General features: G+C 37.8%; 2 protein-coding genes across 3 annotated transcripts; one reads left to right on the top strand and one right to left on the bottom strand.

Annotated features, from left to right (window-relative positions):
• The first annotated feature begins 1271 nt into the window (after positions 1–1271).
• Positions 1272–12415, top strand: adra1d (adrenoceptor alpha 1D). Of its 2 annotated transcripts, XM_028450665.1 has the most exons (3): positions 1272–1994; positions 2241–2521; positions 11565–12415. In XM_028450665.1, exons 1-3 carry the CDS (start codon positions 1558–1560, stop codon positions 12113–12115), a joined length of 1269 nt encoding a protein of 422 aa, XP_028306466.1. In that variant the 5' UTR covers positions 1272–1557; the 3' UTR covers positions 12116–12415. The 2 variants fall into 2 exon arrangements, with proteins under 2 accessions (XP_028306466.1, XP_028306459.1); XM_028450658.1 differs by having other exon boundaries at positions 1272–2521.
• A 3615-nt stretch (positions 12416–16030) lies between these two features.
• On the bottom strand, positions 16031–17101 carry LOC114468596 (5-hydroxytryptamine receptor 4). Its single transcript, XM_028455588.1, has one exon. It carries the CDS (start codon positions 17099–17101, stop codon positions 16031–16033), a length of 1071 nt encoding a protein of 356 aa, XP_028311389.1.
• Between the last annotated feature and the right edge of the window lie 1896 nt (positions 17102–18997).

Raw genomic sequence — 18997 nt, 5'->3', positions numbered from 1 at the left:
CACAATGATTCACACCACAAACAACAAGGTGGACAAGACAATTAAAAGTCAGGGATTAAGAAAAACAAAAACAAAAAAAACAATATATTGTTTACTGGAATATTGCACTATAATGGTGTCACTGGTAAGAAATACCCTATTTTTTGTTTACAGAAAGCACTATTGGAGATACTGATTCATTTACATTGGTATGTTGACACTTATTTACAGAAATGTTGCAGTAAAATAGTGTCACTGTTCATAGGACACTTTTTCAATTTATTGTCTTTCAGAGATAAAAAATGAAAATTGTATTTTTTAAGTTAATCTTTTTTCTTCTTCTTGTTATGTCATATATTATCGTAGATTGATTTTTGACCAATAATAATAAAGCGCAACTTTGTCGACATTTAGAAATAGCTTTTATTTTTGCAAAAATGTGTAATGGAAACACAGCCATAGATAGATAGATAGATAGATAGATAGATAGATAGATAGATAGATAGATAGATAGATAGATAGATGGATGGATGGATGGATGGATGGATGGATGGATGGATGGATGGATGGATGGATGGAGGATGGATGGATGGATAGATAGATAGATAGATAGATAGATAGATAGATAGATAGATAGATGGATGGATGGATGGATGGATGGATGGATGGATGGATGGATGGATGGATGGATGGATGGATGGATGGATAGATAGATAGATAGATAGATAGATAGATAGATAGATAGATAGATAGAAAGATAGATAGATAGATAGATAGATAGATAGATAGATAGATAGATAGATAGATAGATAGATAGAGCTCCTCCCTGATGACTGACTCCTCTATGATGTGTGAGAATCATTCAGAATTTTCAGAACAATACATTTAAAGGAGAAGTGGCACCTGGAAGGTTTCCTGAGGTGGATAAAGTAGGATCATTATTACACATTCCACTTCACATAATCATCACACTTCGAGACGACAGCTGCCGTCTTTTAAGGTAATTAAAGCATCATATAGGACATGTTTATTGGGTCTTTAATGAACAGGGTTTGCATCCATCATTATTTTTTATCTCTTTCTTTATACCACCACATTCATCCAAAGTAGGAATCCGTGCTCAAATGTCTGGAAAGACAATAAAACTTGTGTCGCTGATGTTTTTAGAGAATCCCCGTTACGCGCTCCCGTGGAGGCTGTGAACGCAGTCCGTGTGGGTGGAGCTGAAGGTTCAGCAGACTCCAGACCTGCAGCAGCTGTGGTCGAGGAGCAGTTACAGAGGATGCCACCAGTAAAACCAATGTGTGGAGGAACAGCTATGAAAATGGACTAAATACCTTTTTGTCATTCAACCAGTGCCGTGCGTAAAAGGGTTCTGACCTACTTTAGGTTTTAGGTTCAGCTTCAGTAAGTAAGATTTTTAACATTTTTTTTTTTATTATTATTATTATTTTAATTCAGTTTTTTAATGTAGGTTCCTGTAATGTTGTGTTATTTGAGAACAATTTCGCCTCACTCCGCGCGTCTCTCTGCTTCCTTTACAAACTTGCTCCAAAGTTGTCTTTATGGCTTTTCAAGATGCCATTCTCTAACCAGCTGAACCAAAGCAGCCATGGCTATGGGATGTATTTCACGGACACCTCTAATGGATCGGCTTGGGACGTGGCATTGCAGAGCGAGAACATCACGACGTGCGCGAACTTCACCATGGACTCGCAGGTGGTCGGTGTCGGCATCGTCCTCTCTGTGTTCATCCTGGTGGCCATCGTGGGGAATATTCTGGTCATTCTCTCCGTGATTTGCAACAAACAATTACAGACTGTCACAAACTTCTTCATCGTCAACTTGGCCATGGCGGACCTGCTGCTGAGCATCATTGTGCTGCCTTTCTCTGCGTCCTTGGAGGTGCTGGGCTGTTGGGTGTTTGGCAGGGTGTTCTGCAACATCTGGGCTGCGGTGGATGTGCTCTGCTGCACCGCATCCATCCTCAGCCTCTGCATCATCTCCATTGACAGGTACATCGGGGTGAAGCACTGCCTTAAATATCCCAGTATTATGACCGAGAGGAGGGCAGTGGCTATTTTAGTCCTGGTTTGGGTTTCGTCCACTGTTATTTCTGTCGGGCCACTGCTCGGGTGGAAAGAACCGCCACCGGTGGATGAGAGCATCTGTAGGATCACAGAGGAACCGGGTTACGCACTCTTCTCCTCGCTTTTCTCCTTTTACCTCCCGCTGATGGTCATCCTTATCATGTACTTTAGGGTGTATGTGGTGGCCCGCAGGACTACCAAGAGCCTGGAGGCGGGCGTGAAACGGGAGAGGAACAAGTCAATGGAAGTCGTGCTCCGGATCCACTGCAGGAGCGTGCCCGAGGACGCGCACTCTGTCAGTTCCAAAAACAGCAAGAACCACCCGTTCCGAAGCTCGCTGTCAGTGCGGCTCATGAAGTTCTCCCGGGAGAAGAAGGCTGCTAAGACCCTGGCCATAGTGGTGGGGATGTTCATCCTCTGCTGGCTGCCGTTCTTCTTCTTTCTGCCGATGGGTAAGCACGCACGCACGCACGCACCAAATGATTCTGTTGTCCTTCAACTTCTTTCTTAGTATGACATTTTCGCTTCTCGTATCTTTTTTTTTTTTTTGAATGTTCATCATAGATAATTGATTTCCACTGAAATGATCAACAAACCTATCAAGACATTGATTTTAAAATACCATTTCATTATGTCATAAGTTCATAGTTTACTCAGTAAAATTGTTCCATATTTACAATTACACTAAAGGACCATGTCTAGTATTGATATTAGGGATGCACCGAAATGAAAATTTGTGGCCGAAGCCAAATGAAATATAAACGCTTGGCCGAATATCGACTATCAAATACAGTTGTTAAGGTTTTCACTAGTTTTTTTAATAGTGCATAAATAGCCTAGAATACATTTTTAGACATGTTTCTTTAAAGAAAGTAAATGTTTATTGAATATTTTGACTTTTTGCTTTTGCTTTGTGTGTTTACATTAGGGCCGCATGTGGCTTACGCAATGTTAAAATTGAACCAATTCATTATATCTGAAATTGAAAACATAAAATAAGATTGCGGAGTTTGAAAATACACATGATAATTCTTTACAAAAGGGTTATTTGGCCATTTGGTAATTTTTTATTTATTTATTTTTTTCTAGTGTTTTTCCACTTGTTCATAAGGCTTGGTCAGTGTTTTTTTTTTTCTTGCTACAATAAAAGACTAATTCGTGGGTTCATTTGTATATAATCCACAAAGAAAAGGTAAATGATCAAACTTGGACTACAGGTGACAGTACACATTACCATCTGTGGATTGTAAGTGTTTCAACCATGATAAAAGATTCTTTGCTTATGACAATCATTCATACAGTATAATAATCCCTTTTGTGTAGACGATGCTTTGAATGAAACCTGATACAAATATAGATGTCAGAAGAAAGGAGAAGTTTGGTTAAATGTTTATTTGTTTCATAATTGCAGCTTCTTATGACCACTGTGTAATGCTCTAAATGAAAACATTGGTTCACAACTGGTCTGTACATCCACCCTCATGCCTTGTTAGCAAGTTACGCCCCAAATCTTGAATGTTACAGTTATTTATTTCAGGAGGTTACATTTGTCCTAATATGTAAACTCAGGTGCACTTTACCACACAGTTCCTCAGGTATCTCTGCTGCTACTGTAAATACTCACATTTAATATCCATTTTATACCTATTATCACTCATTTACGAGTTCAAATTGTTTTTCTTCTGCACAGTTTGTTCATTTATATTCATAGTTTCTAAATGCACTGAATGAGATTGCACCCATTGTCGTTGGATTCTGATTCCTTAATGCTTTGTTAGATAAATTAATTTATGAAGTATTAACTTTAAAACCTTAATGTACAGCAGGTGCACGGAGATGCTGGAGAGGAAATTACTATATTTGATTCTTAATTACCTGTCTTTTATTTTAAAATCAAAAAATGTGTTTTAATAACGTGAAGTTTATATCCAAAAGCTAGTTAAACACTAAAAAAAAAAAAAAAGAGTGTGTCAGAACAAGCTAACTACCAAATGATCACAACCTAATGCTAGGTTATAGAGGCAATAATACTGTGCTGCATACATAAATCCCTTTCAAAATAAGAGGAAATTATATTTCTCTCATTTCTTGTAGAAGTACACAACAACAGATGGATTGTGTCCGTAAATCACATTTGGGTCCCAGCACACAAGTTGAGACCATTTTATTTATTAAACACAAATCCTGCTAGATTGAATCAATCCCAAAAGCTAAATATAAAATAATTTATCTGGTCCGACCAACAGGAGATTAAATTGGAACTTATATTGGCCCCTGAACGAACATGAGTAAGATTCCCCCAGCTTTACAAAAACAACAATCTGTCTGGTTTAAATCTTGTGTTCACAAACATAAAGCCCTGGAAAACCAATCTGCTGTCATTCACACCCTTTAGCTTTAAAGTTGAGGCAGAAACAAGTTCAATGTAGTTTTATAAAATTCATGTTTTCTGGTCAGAAAGGGAAAAATAAAAGCTGCATAGTTCATGAGTGTCTCGAATGTTTCTAACAAATCTCTTGTTTTTCCATGTGGCTTATATCACATTCTTAAACAAGCAGTCATAATAGACTGGCATTCTTCAGTAATGATGACTCTGAGACTAAATAGCTCTAAGCACACTTCACTTCAACAGCTACTAGGGCTGGGTGATTATGCCTGAAAAAAAAAAAATCTCAGATTTTTTAAAGAAAAATTAGATTTTTTTTTTTTAATGCACTTAAAAATGACTGGAGACGTCAGATATATTGTCAAAAGTGCAACTTTATTGCTGTGATTGTCCTCAAGAGTTAAAATACATAGAACAATCCTAAAATAAAAAGTAAATGAGGCTGTCATTCAACAAATTCAATCTTTAACCCAGGTTTAAGCAAAAAGTGCAACAGCAACTTCACAGTAGAAATCAGATAACTACATATTGTATAACCTATAACATTACAGTTGAGAAAATAATAAACTCTTCCCTTAGTATGTCAGCATAGTGCAAATAAAAAAAATGAACATGCCCGTGGCACACATATAGCCTGCTTAAAGGGCAAACACATGTAAACAAAGAGGGGGCGGGCTCACGTCGCATTGAGAAAAAGTCCGAAAAAACTGTGGTGGGAAAAAAAACCCAAAAAAAAAACAAAAACTCGAATTTGCAAAATAAAAATCTTGTTGTTTTATCTACAAATTCGATTAATCAATTCAATCGATTTTTGCCCAGCCCTAGCAGCTACTTACTGGAGTCAAAACCCTACGTTGTCATATAAATCTCTAAGAGTGCGTTACATTTAATGTTTTCTAAAGGTTGGGGTTCATTTGTGTGAGGGAAGGTCAATCCATATATACGTGATATGCTGAATACCACCTGGAGCTCTTAAAAGCAGTTGACCGCTGCACTAAAAGGATGATGTGATGTCAGACACGGGAGGTAAAATAGTCACTTGTCACTGCAGGTAGTTGAAAAAGTGGAAATTTAAATCAATGTAGAATTCCATAAATCAGGTCAAAGCATGCATCGTGTGTCTATACTTACCGCCATATACGCTCTGAGAGACAGGGGTGAGTCATGGTGCTCAACGTGTACGGAGAAGCAGCATAACACACACATTCGTGGTGGCCTCATGAATTTTCATGCTGTACATATTTCATCTTATTGATTATGAAAGCCATTGTGCACAAATGTCCAGTGTATTAACAGGTAGAGCTGGTGAACAGCCCCTGCTGAGCCTTTCATGTTTCTGAAAAGTTAACACAAAGGTAAAGCTGGTAGGAGGCTGGCAGTGCGGGGTTGTTGGAATGAAAGTGCAAGAGAAGAAATTATTATTATTTCATATTCCCAGTAAGTAAGAAATAACATTTACTTCTAAACTGGAATGTATTAAACTAGAACTTTGTGAATAAACTTTAGCAAACAAAAATGATATACATATCTCTACTTGAAATTCAAATTTATTCCAGTGATTGTCAAGTTTTTGTGAGTCACTTCTTGCTCTGTGTCATGCATCAAGTAAAATCCACCCAATCAAAAATATTTACATTTCAATGCAGGCTTGTTGTGTGACAGAAAAAGAGAACTCATTATACTGTATGTGAATGCAGCAATGGCTTTATGGAGCACAACAACTCTATAATAGATAGTGTTAAACACAGATTTGGATCATATGAGTAAATATGAACAGTTACACTTGAACTAGCTGTCCTGCAGAATGACTGTTGTTTGTTGTTTGACCTTCCCTAAGGCAGTGCTTTACAGTTCCAACACCAACAGGAATCAGTCGTGTTAAACAGCCAGTTCAGTAATGGAAGGTTTAGTAGCAGGAAAAAGAGACGACCTCGTTTCCAGCCTTCTGCTTTTTAAAAAAATGTGTTTTATAAACTATTTCTTTTTTTTTAGAAGAAAAGCACTGAGATGTGCCATTTCATTTGTGAAAAGATCCTGCAGCCATCACATTATAATAGAATGTTTTTCAACCTGGGGGTCGGAACCCACTGTGTGGTCCTCTAAAATGTCTAGTAATTATTAAAAAAAAAAAAAAAAAAAAATATATATATATATATATATATATATATATATATATATATTTCTTTTTTTAATTCTTGTTTCAAATTAAAACCCACAATCTTAAACAACTGTGTTCTATACTTTGACTTTGCCAAATATGAATCTAGTTCAAATAAAAAGCAGTAAAAAAAAAAAAATATATATATATATATATATATATATATATATAGATGGATACAGATTATCTGGAAATAACTGATCAATTTGTAATTAAGCTGTCATCAGCAGATATAGTTTTTCACAGAAATCATAATAATAATAATAATAATAATAATAATAATAATAATAATAATAATAATAATAATAATAATAATAATAATAATACTAAAACTTGTAAAAACAGTGCAGGGTCTTTTTAATTCAGGGGTGTTAAACACATTTTAGTTCAGGGGCCGATTACACACCAGTTTGTGGTAAAAAGGTCACTGATTTTAGGTGGATAGATGAGGAATTTCAACTTTAATGTGGCCTTGTTTGTACTTCCACGTATAAATAATATATAACGTATGTAAGACACCAACAATATCCAAGAAATAAGTGATATCAGCCCCTGCAGGATCTTCACTTATAGTTCTTTGATTTTGTCACCAATTTTTATTTAATTTGGGGAAATTTTGTGGTATAATTTCAGTTCTTTTAACTTCTTTTGACATCAAGCCCTGCAAATATTGTGACTTTTCATTGAATTTGTGTATTTGAGGGCTGAGATATCGACAGCAAAATTTGTGAAGTTGTAGATATCTGTAGTTGTAGTTTACACAATGTTTTTTCTGTTATTTTTACTTTCTCCCATGGATGCTGTAAAGGGCCAGATTTGGGCCCTGGGCCTTGACTGTGACAGGTGCTTTAAGAACAGGTTTGAATGGATGTAAGCAGGATGGCAGCGCTGCATAAAAGAGATTTTCCAGCCTCTTTCTATGACAGGCTATTGCTGTCTGTGAAATATTCCGTTTCTTTGTGACATTTATCAAAAGCCCTACATTAAGTGTTGATCCCCACATGGAAAATCAACTATCAGGAGAAAATATTTTCTATCATCTGACAGCGTCAACCAAGGAGCCTTGGTTTGCTGTTTTAAGAGAAATCTGACTGCTCCCCAGACTCCACGATAGGTTTCATTCTGTAATCACAGCCTTTATTTTGACTTCAAAGATTGACAGTTGCCAACGTGCACTAGAGACTCTTTCAAAAAATTGTTTTCGTCAAGCCTACATCACCATCAGAATCAGGACTTGCATTTAAAAGACATCTACAATCAACAGCCTGTCATAATGGGTGCGAGGTTGTGTGTGTGAATCACTTGATTATGTAAAATTAGAAATTGTTGGATAGCATCTAATCAAGCCTTTTAATCATTTTAGCCTCATGTGTAGTTGGATTTTTTTTGTTTTTTTTTTTGAATGGAAGGAAAGATTAGTGGTTGTTCTGGTGAAAACAGAACAAAGAACGTAATGCTGCTGTTCACACCGGATGCGTCACGAAATGTCGTAACGTCCAGATTACATACAAAGTCAATGGATAGATGTGTCCCAGATGCAAAGTCTTTCCTGTGCTGTGGCGTGGTGCTTTCCACACGTCAAGTGCATTGGTCGTGCGAGCGCGCTCCCAATTTTACGCATATCCGCACATTCGCAAGAGTTGAAAATACTGAACCCCTGCGACTGTTTTGCATGACGAAAGCCAATCAGAGTCTTTGTTGACGATGACGTCAGGCCGTCAACACGGACACCGGTCTGTTCACCCATTCAACCATGGAGTAGAAGCTGTGTGTGACCACATGGAGCTGTATGACACGGCCTTTATAACCTGAACCAGACTAGGAAGGATTTGGCGTGGAGGAGAATCAGCGAGGAGGTGGTAGTAGCAGGTAAAAGTTCTCTCTGTAGTTTTCATCTTTGAAAATCAGCGCTGAGCAAGGATAGCATTAGCCGCTAATCACACCGGCTTTTTTCACTGGTGGTTTATGTTTATGAGAGGAGAAAAAGGACGTGCGTTTGAAGCGAATTGGGGACATCTTTTGATCCTGCGGACCCTGCGGTATGTTTTGTGCGGCAGATACTTTCGGTGCCACAGAAGACGCATTCGGTGTGAACGCAGCATTACCTTTGTTTTCCTGAGTTTAACTCATTTCTGGCACTATATGCTCCCGTTCACAGCAGTTTTCCTTTTAAGTAGTTGAAGCCTTTTACACAAAACGCAACAGAATTGCAACTGAAGGGATTTTCTCATGTGGGCTGAGGGAACTTGACAGAAATTTGATGTTTAGCTTCTGTGATCATGATCAGTGATGTGTTAAAACCCAAAGGAAGTCAAAAGTAACAAAAAAAACAGTGAGTGAAAGGCATTAAAGGGCCCATGTTACGCTAAATCAACTTTTCTGTGCTTTAAACATCATAAAGTACAATATGGGCTTCATACACATGCCCAAAGTGTTTTTTTCATTGAGTCCCTCAATCGTTAGTTAGAGGATGATTTGCTCCTTTCTTACTGCAGGGTGAGCCCAAACACCTCACTCCAATTTGATGACACGTTCCCACTTTGATGACGCGGCACTGAGCTGGAGAAGCCGCGCCTCTAGGAAGCTCTCTGCCATGATTGACATGTAAATAGACACGCCCACGAAGGTGAGCATTTCAGCGTCCTTCGCGCAGTGCTATGTATGTATTCTCTATAGTCTATGTATGTACCGGTGACCGCCCCGCCCCCACGCTCTGTTTTATGTTTATAAAGCAGCATGAGCTCAGCTATGGAGTGGATGGGAGGAGGGCGGGCCGTCATCTGGCCCTACGTCACCGTGCGGGGAGGAGGAAATCAGTGTCCCGTCTATAGACACGCCCACTCATGAAAATGAGCCTGTTTGTGTAGAGTTGCTCAGGAAGTGACTTTTCAGAGGCTAAAACTCTGGAAAACAGGCAAGTTTGGGAAAATAAACCTCAAATACTATGTTTTTGGGGTTCTTAGAACAAATGGAGATGGTGAAAAATAGCATGACATGGGACCTTTAATTTGTGAAAAATTGAATGTAACAGCATATAACAAGTGTGGTACGTGGAAAAAAAATCACAGGCAGTGTGAAATCTAACAAATGAATCACAAAGTTTGTGTTTATTGTGTATATCTTATTAGTAAATGCACCAAAACTAAATGTGACACTGATTCTTCTTCTGTTGATTGGATTTTTTGTAGTGCAGGTTAATGCTGCTTCAAAAACGCAGACAAAACAATAATAAAAAAAAAGAAACCATTTATCAGCTTTCTATATTTAGAAAACTACTACTGGGTTATTTATAGCCAATGCATGTATTTTGATGCAGATATAGTGGAGCGACTAGTGTCGTACATACTCTGAGTTGTTTTACAGAGCACATCAAATGTCAAGATTTCCTTCACCCTCGTGTGAGACTGAGTAAAGATGAAGTGATGGTCTTGAAAATGTGTGGCGGTGACAGACTCAACGCAAGCAAAGACGTCATAAAACACGTAGCTCCTGCAGAAGCTTGCTCTAAAAATATCAGCACTATTATTAAACACAGCGAACAGCTACAGCTAGAATGGCACATGGATCATAAAGATCATTATAACTATTTGCACTCAGTGAGTGGCCATTTAATCAGGTAGCCTATACATTACAGGAATTGTGATAGATTACCTTTAGGTCTGAGATCACTTAGCTGCTGCACAAGCAGGATGTACAGTAAATGTCTTATTCCCTCATATCCTATAAGTGCTTTATTGTACTCACACGTAGTGCTGTAGGTTTCTGATGGTTGAGCCCTGTGGACCCATAGTAATGTTCAAAAAAACTAGTTGTAGGTGCGTCATTCATTCATCCTTAATATATTCACAATGGCCTTAAATCTGATTCATCTGTTTCAAGTCATGTCACGTTTGGTTGAAGAAATTAATGAACAGATGTGAAACCACATTTTACCTTTCAGTGTGAAAATGGTTACAAAAGCAGCTTCTTAGACTTCAATCATACAGCAAAACAATAGCGAGAAGCATTTTCTACACGTTGACTTAGTTTGGAATAAAGGGGATTTCTCTCAGGAATAGATTGGTTTGTCAACTTGCCATGAAGCAGACACAGTTGGATTGGAACGTTGTGTTTTCTTCCTGGTAGTAGATTTTTTTCTGTTTGCGCCCACCTTGCCTAGATTTTTCTAGAGGTGTATGGAGTACTGATATATCCTACTCAAGTAGAAGTACTATTACTTGATTGAAGTAAAAATAAGTCATACATATAATACTCAAGTGCAAGTAAAAAGTAGCTCAATTAAATAGTACTCAAAGTAAAAGTTACTTATTACTTTCACACCCCCACGTTTATTTTTGGTAATAAATCTTGCCACGGAAGAGACAAAATCTTACACAATTGGAACTTGGTTTATTTATGCTTGTAAGACCGTCGTGAGACAGGTTAGTTTTACCCTACTGATGATGTGTTGTTGCAATAGTAATTCTATAACACCAATGAATTCAATTAAAAATAAAACCATCTGAGGCTCTAAGTATAGATCAATTTATGAACTCTAAAACTGAGAAAATAACCTCCATTCAATGCTGTTTCGGTGCCGTGTATTACCTTTCATCTGATTGTTCGGCTATGATGTGATGCATTTGATTGTTGTCTGGTCATTTCATTTTAATTTTTTTTTGTAGTTTCACAATGTCCGTTGATCATTTCAAAACAAAAAATGATAGTTTACTCATTAACAGTTGGGTGTGGAAATGTATCAAATTACTTTACTTCTTTTAAAATGTACTTAAGTACAAGTAAAATGACTGATTTAGAAATATACCCATAAAAGCTACTCAATTACAGCAATGTGAGTACTCCATTACTTTCACCTCTGGTGCCTGTCCTATTTAAAATGACTTTCCTGGAGTGCATATCTATTTTTATATCTACCTACAAAAACCTCTGGTTTGGCGTCTTTGTCTTCCAGGTTCTTTTTTCCCTGCACTAAAACCATCTGAGACTGTGTTCAAGATAGTTTTCTGGCTGGGCTACTTTAACAGCTGCATCAACCCAATGATCTACCCCTGCTCCAGCAAAGAGTTTCAGCGAGCATTCACACGGCTCCTCAAGTGTCAGTGTCACCAAAGACGGAGGCTCCTGCGCCGCTTCTACGACCAGAGGTGGCGGACGGCGGTCCGGCAGATGGCGCTAGATCAGGGAGGAGACTACAAACCTGGCTATGTGGTGCACGATTCTTTCAACAGTGCAATCTTAAACAAAGGGAAAGGACAATCACTTGGTTTGAAGAAGTGGAGTCTGTTTCCACCGCTGCAAAAATCCTCTTTCCAGCTGAAAGAGAAAGTGAACAATCTATCCCATAAAATCAAAGTAGGGACGGGTAAAAGCACCACACCTACAGTGGGGTGCACTGACACAGTGGACACCATCTCTATGAGGATTTACAACTCCTGTGACGAGAGCAGTTACCAGTTCTATGATTTAGTCGAATGTTACAGCCTGAAAGAGACAGACATTTAAAAATCAGCTTTATTTATTGCTTTAAGGCCCATATTGGACTAGCTTTAAGAAGGCCTTCAATAAGGCATTGATTGGACTTCACTGAGAACTTTGGGATCTAATGTTAGCATTAGGAAAACTTTACATACACTGTAGTTCTTTGGCTTCAGTAATCATTTATTTAACAAATTTTTAATAAAAATAACTACATTTTCATATAAATGTAAGACGTGATCATCTTGCCTTGTTGTCATTTCTTTAGGGTTAGGCCGGGTTGTCTTTAAAAATAATTGAATAAAAGAGTCACTATGAAATATTTTACAAGCCATCATTGCTGTTGTAGGTACTTGCTTAGCTACTTTATCACGTGATTGACTATTTCGCCTGCTGGTCCTCTGTAATAACTGCACAGAACAAATGTTGACTGAATGGTTTGATGAAAAATAAATGTACAACATTTGAAAGGAATTACAAGTGCAATTTTCATTTTGGATAATTTATTGAACACTTTTTTTTGACAAAGCATTGTAAATCTTCATTGAATTTAGGAGAATAATAATGCTGAACAGTATTTGTATACCTGAGTTTATCACAATAACAAGTGATATTGTTATTTTGGCTATTGTATGTACGATCAGAGTCAACTTGGCTCACATATTTGTATTAATGCGTTACCAAGTAAGTGCTAATGCAAATAATTTTCTTTGTATATTTGATGTTATATTCATGTTAGTTATGAACTACAATAAAAACAGATTCTTATACGAAAAAGTTTTGACTTTTTACCTGAATCTAATGAATGCTTGTACATTTTAGGCGGAGCTTCTGGAGCAGTTGAAACACGCCCCTTCTGTTTAGCCTCTATGGGCTTCCTTTAAGACAAATCCTACAGAACAGTAAGGTGGATTATCAGAGCTACGCAGATGATACACAACTATATCTATGAACCCAGATGACTATGGTCCCATAGAGGCGTTGTGTGACTGCTTAGAAAAGGTAAACTGCTGCGTGAGTGAAAACTTTCTTGAACTAAATCATGACAAGATGGCGGTGAAAATACAACTGTGGTCTGAGTTTGAGTCTCGATCTTTAAAAGCTAAAGGCCAAGTCTGAAACCTTGGTGTTCTGATTGACTCATATCTGACATTCAGCAGTCAGATCAAATCTATCACAACAGCCTTCTACCACCTAAAGAACATCTCCAGAGTGAAAGGTTTAATGACTCAGAAAGATCAGGAGAAACTGGTCCATGCTTTTATCGCCAGCATCAAACAGCTACAGCAGGTTCAGAACGCTGCAGCTCGGGTCTTAACCAGAACAAAGAGGTCAGAGCAGATTACTCTGGTTTTAAAGTCTTTACACTGGCTCCCAGTCAGCCTCAGAATAGACTTTAAAGTTCTGCTGCTATGGACACAGGTCAGATAGTGGAGCCCAGAGCTCACAGTAAACATGGTGATGCTGCATTTAGTTGTTATGCTGAACAAACTACAGCTAAAATGTCAATATTTGAAATAGAATAAATCTACTCTTTAGTTACTTTTTTTCAGTGTTATTTGGTCAACAATCCATAATAACCTTTCAGCATTTTGTAATTCAAAGTGTTCTGAGAGGACTCTGCTCTTTCTCTTGGCTCTGTATTCAAGCTTTAGAAATAAAAAAAGCTGGATGCTCGTTTTACAAACTAAGTGGTCCATGAGCTTTTTTGGCCATTACTATTGGCTGCTCGACAAAACACTTTCACATCTTATTAGTAGCGAAGGTTCAGTGGCAGACGTTCCAGCAGGAATAGTCCCCATCGCTGCATTATGCACTACGGCTTACAAGGCAAAGCAAGCCAAAGAAAAAGGAAGACCGACATGGAGAAGTGAGAGTCTAAGAGAGGGAGAGTGATAACAAACAGAAAAACAGACGTGCACGTTCACGAGGATGCTGAGGGAAAAGACAAGGAAGTCATGTTCAAGACAAGGAGGAGAAAGCAGCATGGTTGTTTCCATACCAGTCTCAAAGATTCTACATACTGCAGTTTTAAACAGGAAGGCATCCAAAAGCAGCAGGACAGAAGCTCTCCAGGAACATGAATACGATCCCTGCTTCAGAGTTTTCTTTTTAAATCTTTACCTAAATCTGCAACAAAAAGAGTCACTCACTAACTTAAGCCCTTTAGTTATTGAAGATTAATTTGTTTAAATGACAAAAAATAAAACTTTGACATTGAACGAGTAAAGGTTAAAGTTTAATCCCTATAATTTCTGAGTAGTTCCATAACATAATTATAATTTAACCCCATTTTTTAGTTGGTTGAAGAAGTTTCATAAAAAAGACAAATACAAAAAAACAATCCAAAGAAAATGCCATCACCCCTAAAATAGGCTTGAGCAACATCCAGCACTGAGTACTAACTAATAAGCACCGAGCAACAGATGTTATCAAACCTAATGAAGCCCAATTGCTTCTAGTTGTGGCCTAATTCCCTTTGACTTTCATCCAATGTTTTCCTAAGCCTGGAGAGAACATTTGAAACTGTTGAAAGATTTAAAAAAATCTAATCCTTTTCACAGCAAACACTTTGTATGACACAACACAAAGGAAATAGAAATAAACTCAGACAAATCCAGCATAATATTGAGGAAATAGTCATTTACTGTGACTTGGTTATGTATTTTGTGTTCCTTAATGATGATCCAAAGTGTGGATGATCTGCTCTTAGAGTGCAGCATCGATATGGCTCAGTGCAGTCATTTATATCAGGAGGAAGGGGTTTCAGAGATCTCTCCTCACTCCCTTTGCTCACTTGACAACAATGTGAAGATGCAATCCCTGTCACTTTTTCGTCAGTTGTCACTGACGTGATCGTTTCTATGGAAACGGAGCCCTGGTTCAGGTAGCCTGAGGTTTTTTTGGCACTTTTTCTTAACTTTGAAGCCAAACCAATGTTTACTTGTTCTTGTTTTTGGAGCACCCTGTCTCACATTATTCAGACAAATTATATTTCAGACACCTGAGACATAACACAAACAGAACCTCTAAAAATACGGGGCTAATACTGAATTCGCCAAAAAAACACACATTCTCTACATTCGTTCCTATGTATAATTAGTGTGATGGTATAGTTCTACTGAACCTTAGGCTTGGATTGATTGATTGATTGGTTGATTGATCGACTCCCTTAAAGAATATTCCATACTTCAATGTAATCTTTACCATCCACTTTCTTGTTACCAGTAATTTTTTAGCATTTTGCTCCCTGTCCCTGCCCTGATACCACCTCTATTTCCTATAGGTTTGATAACCAGGTTAGACCTCGTATTTTTCTGCTGAGTTTGCATGTTCACATTGCCAACGTTGAAAAAAAATGTATTCTGTAGGCACACGTGGATGTGGGTTTGAATGTCACCATTAGACTCCTGCCTTCCTGTAAATTATAAAGTAGAACATGAATAAACAAATGAATGTTGTTTTTTTGCTTTTTTTAATCCTCAGATTTTGAAAAAACAAGTCTTACAAGCATCATACATGTTTTATTATCACATTTTTTGGTTTAAATTTCTAGATTTCAGCACAAACAAAGGGTTATACTGTGCCTATCTGGGTTTAGCCCTTCTTGCCAAAGTTATTTTGCATTTCAAGCAGTTACAACAGCCACATTTTCTCTATTAAACTACTATTCCTTTATTGTCAAAGCAACATTTGGTAGTCATCCAATGCTAATTGACTTAGAAATGGTAGCAAAGAAAACAGCTGCCTCTGGCAGATAAAACCACACTCTCTTTCTTCCTAACAGAAATGTTTATAGAAAGAAATATAATCAGAGTGATGAAGAGGTTTCCTGAAAGTGATGCAAGCATTACACTGACATGTTCCCAAAACAAAACGTATACTTAACATGTTGTCTTGTCCACTCACAGAAAACATAAAGATATTTTATTCTTATAAGGATTAATTTCCACAATTATTCACCTCCTTCCTTGTGTGTGAAAGCTCCATCCATGGAGACGACCCAGGGAGGCAAACCCTGCAGCCAATGATCATGAGGAATGCCCGGCGAAAGGAGCGGTTAAAGAAACCATACAGGAAGGGGTTTAGAGATGAATTGATGTACCCTAACCATAGAAATGTATCCCAAATGACGACATCTGTGCTGTAGCCAATAAATGGGTCCACAATGTTGACTGTGAAGAAGGGCATCCAAAAGATTAGGAAAACTCCCATGATGATTCCTAAAGTTTTTGCTGCCTTTCCTTCCCTCTTCATCGTATTCCGGTGGTTTTTTTTCTTGCTCGAATCTTTGCCAACTCCGGACGCCATTTGGCTCTCCATGGCGCTGATCTGCCTGGCCTGGCGTTTGGCAGCTTTAAAGATCTTCCAGTAGGCGATGAGCATAACAGCCATTGGCAAGTAAAATGCCACCAAAGAAGCCATAACAGCATAAATTTGATTGACCAAAAACACACACAGGTTGGTAGGAATTGGCATGTCAACACCAGTAATGTGAAGGTCCAACATGATTGGGCCAAAAGAGATAAACATTGGAACAACCCAACAAACAGCAATGAGTAGAGCTACGCGACTGTGAGACATCTTCAGTGAGTAAACAAGTGGGTTGCAGACTGCGTAATAGCGGTCAAAGGCAATACAGCTGAGATGGAAAATTGATGCAGTGCACAACATCACATCAAGGCTGGAGTGAAGCTGGCAAAACAGGGATCCAAAGTACCAGCATCCCTCTATAGTCCTCATCATACTGTACGGCATCACCACTAGCCCAACGAGGGAATCTGCCACTGCCAAAGACATGACGAAGGAGTTTGTTGGGGATTGCAGCTGCTTGAAGTAGGCAATGGACACAACCACCAGGAAGTTGCCAACTACAGTGCAGATGATGCCAACAGAGAGGAAGGCATAGAGGAAAATTCGCAAAATCAGGTTCTTTGATGTAGCACAAGATTCAAATTCAAACTGGAGGGAGTTGTTTGCATCTGCGAGCCACTCCAAGCTGCTGTTATTCATGGTCTACAAAACCCTGTTGAAACACAGAAGTACACGAGGAGTAAGTGACAATTTCAACAATACTTCTTTTTAATGTTTTTTCGGAATCAGTCTTATGATTACACTCATCATTTGTCAAACTCAAAATGAAAGCAGTATTTGTGACAACGCGTATGTGTAACTGTCTCTAGCTGCGTTTCTATTCCCCTTGGAAATGCTCAAAATCTTTATAGCGCAATAAAAACTGGTAATGGAAACACCTGAATTTCGAAAAAAAAAAAAAAAACTCAAATATCAGTTAAAAGTTTTTACGCTTTCATAAGGAGGCTTTTGATATTGAAATGTGATGCAAAAGCGCTATGGAAACACTTTTTCCACAAATACAAGTTACAGAACGTGATTGACCTGGTCACATGACATGACATGACATGACGTACCTGGTCACTTGAACACTTCTCACTGAGTAAACGTGCGGTATGTAAACAGAAGATGAGACCAGCACATTTTTTAGCATTATACTTAAAAATCATTACTGCCACAATAAAGGTGAAACAACAAAGGAATACAAAGAATTATAAGGAAGTTTGGAGCGTCCGTCTTTCCTGCAGCGTCTCGCAGGATGAGATTTCAAGGGAGTTACGAGGCTCCAGCCTAAAACAACGTTCAATGGAAACACGTTCAAAGCACAATTATACTTTGTCGACATTTAGAAACATCGCTTTTATTTTGCAAACATCTGTAATGGAAACACAGCTATTGTTGTCTTTCAGCTTGGTCTTTTAAAAAAAAGATTGACATTGTGAAGAAAAAAAAACCAACTATTTAAAGCATAATAGATACATGTTCAATGTTTTCATACATGTATATACTCTGAACTGTAACAAGAGAACAGGGCTGGAATCACTTACCTGGAGTGTCACATGGCACGTGACTGTAATGAACAAAATCTGGTTACATTTCTAGCCTCAGTGGAGTAAAACAGGAGGAGAGATGTGGGTGGCAGAGAACTAAAGTTTTTTTTTCTAGGAAAACCTGGAAAGCTGAACCAAAAACAGCCAAGAAAAATTAATTGGATTTGTCTGCAAGGGATCTCAGTCATCCAGGATTTCTTGTTAAGGCAGTTTAAAAACATAGATGAAACAGGTTCAAGCAAAACTTCAAATGAAACTAAAATACCAATGTTAAGTAAATATATTCATATAAGTTGTATTGGGTAGGCTGAGTAAATGTGTGCAAAACTTTAAACAGCAGGTCCTGTTCAATTTACTGTGTGTATCCATATAGTAACACTAGACACAGTTAGGTTATGCAAAATTGTGTTGTTTTTTTATTTTAAAATTCAAAATCTGAAAACTGAAACAATACCAAATAGGCACGTATTGGTAAAGGTTTTTGGGGGAGTTATTAGCACTGAATCCATTAAGTGCAGTCTTAGTATATTTCTGGATTTGTTAGATAAAGATAATGGGATCTTTGTGTTACGTATTTATCATAAATGCATTTATAGTCTTAACACTCTTATGCTGCTTGTCTAAAATGAGCAAAAAACTCTTGCTCTGACTGGTAATATGATGAAGAATTCAGCATCACTGTTTCAACCATAATTTAATCAGATTTTAGGTTTTTATTTAAAGTTTATTCGGCATTGGGTTAAAAAGTGTCGATGAACAAGACAAAACAGGTCAAATACCACCTATTCTATTGTAACCTATTTAGCTTTTCATTTTCCTTTGGCGTTTTCATGACACCACTGAATTAAAAAGGAGACAGGAGCCGCTCTGAGTGACAGGAGCGAGAGTAGAAAAAAAGGAAAAAACTGCTCTTAATGAAGTTTTCAAAATTAATTTTTACAAACAACTCAAACAACAGGAAGTGGATGAGACAAGGTGCACAAAGGGGGAGAGTTTTAATCAATTT

The sequence above is a fragment of the Gouania willdenowi genome, chromosome 1 (genome assembly GCF_900634775.1).
Source record: "Gouania willdenowi chromosome 1, fGouWil2.1, whole genome shotgun sequence".
NCBI classification, from domain to species: Eukaryota; Metazoa; Chordata; class Actinopteri; order Blenniiformes; family Gobiesocidae; genus Gouania; species Gouania willdenowi.
This window is presented reverse-complemented; position numbering and strand designations above follow the sequence as displayed.

Excerpts from the sequence above, each read along its gene's own strand:
- adra1d (XM_028450658.1), top strand. The coding sequence starts at position 1,558 with ATGCCATTCTCTAACCAGCTGAACCAAAGCAGCCATGGCTATGGGATG. Across the intron at positions 2,522-11,564 it reads CTTCTTCTTTCTGCCGATGG|GTTCTTTTTTCCCTGCACTA; the intron begins GTAAGCACGCAC and ends TTTGTCTTCCAG.
- LOC114468596 (XM_028455588.1), bottom strand. The coding sequence starts at position 17,101 with ATGAATAACAGCAGCTTGGAGTGGCTCGCAGATGCAAACAACTCCCTC.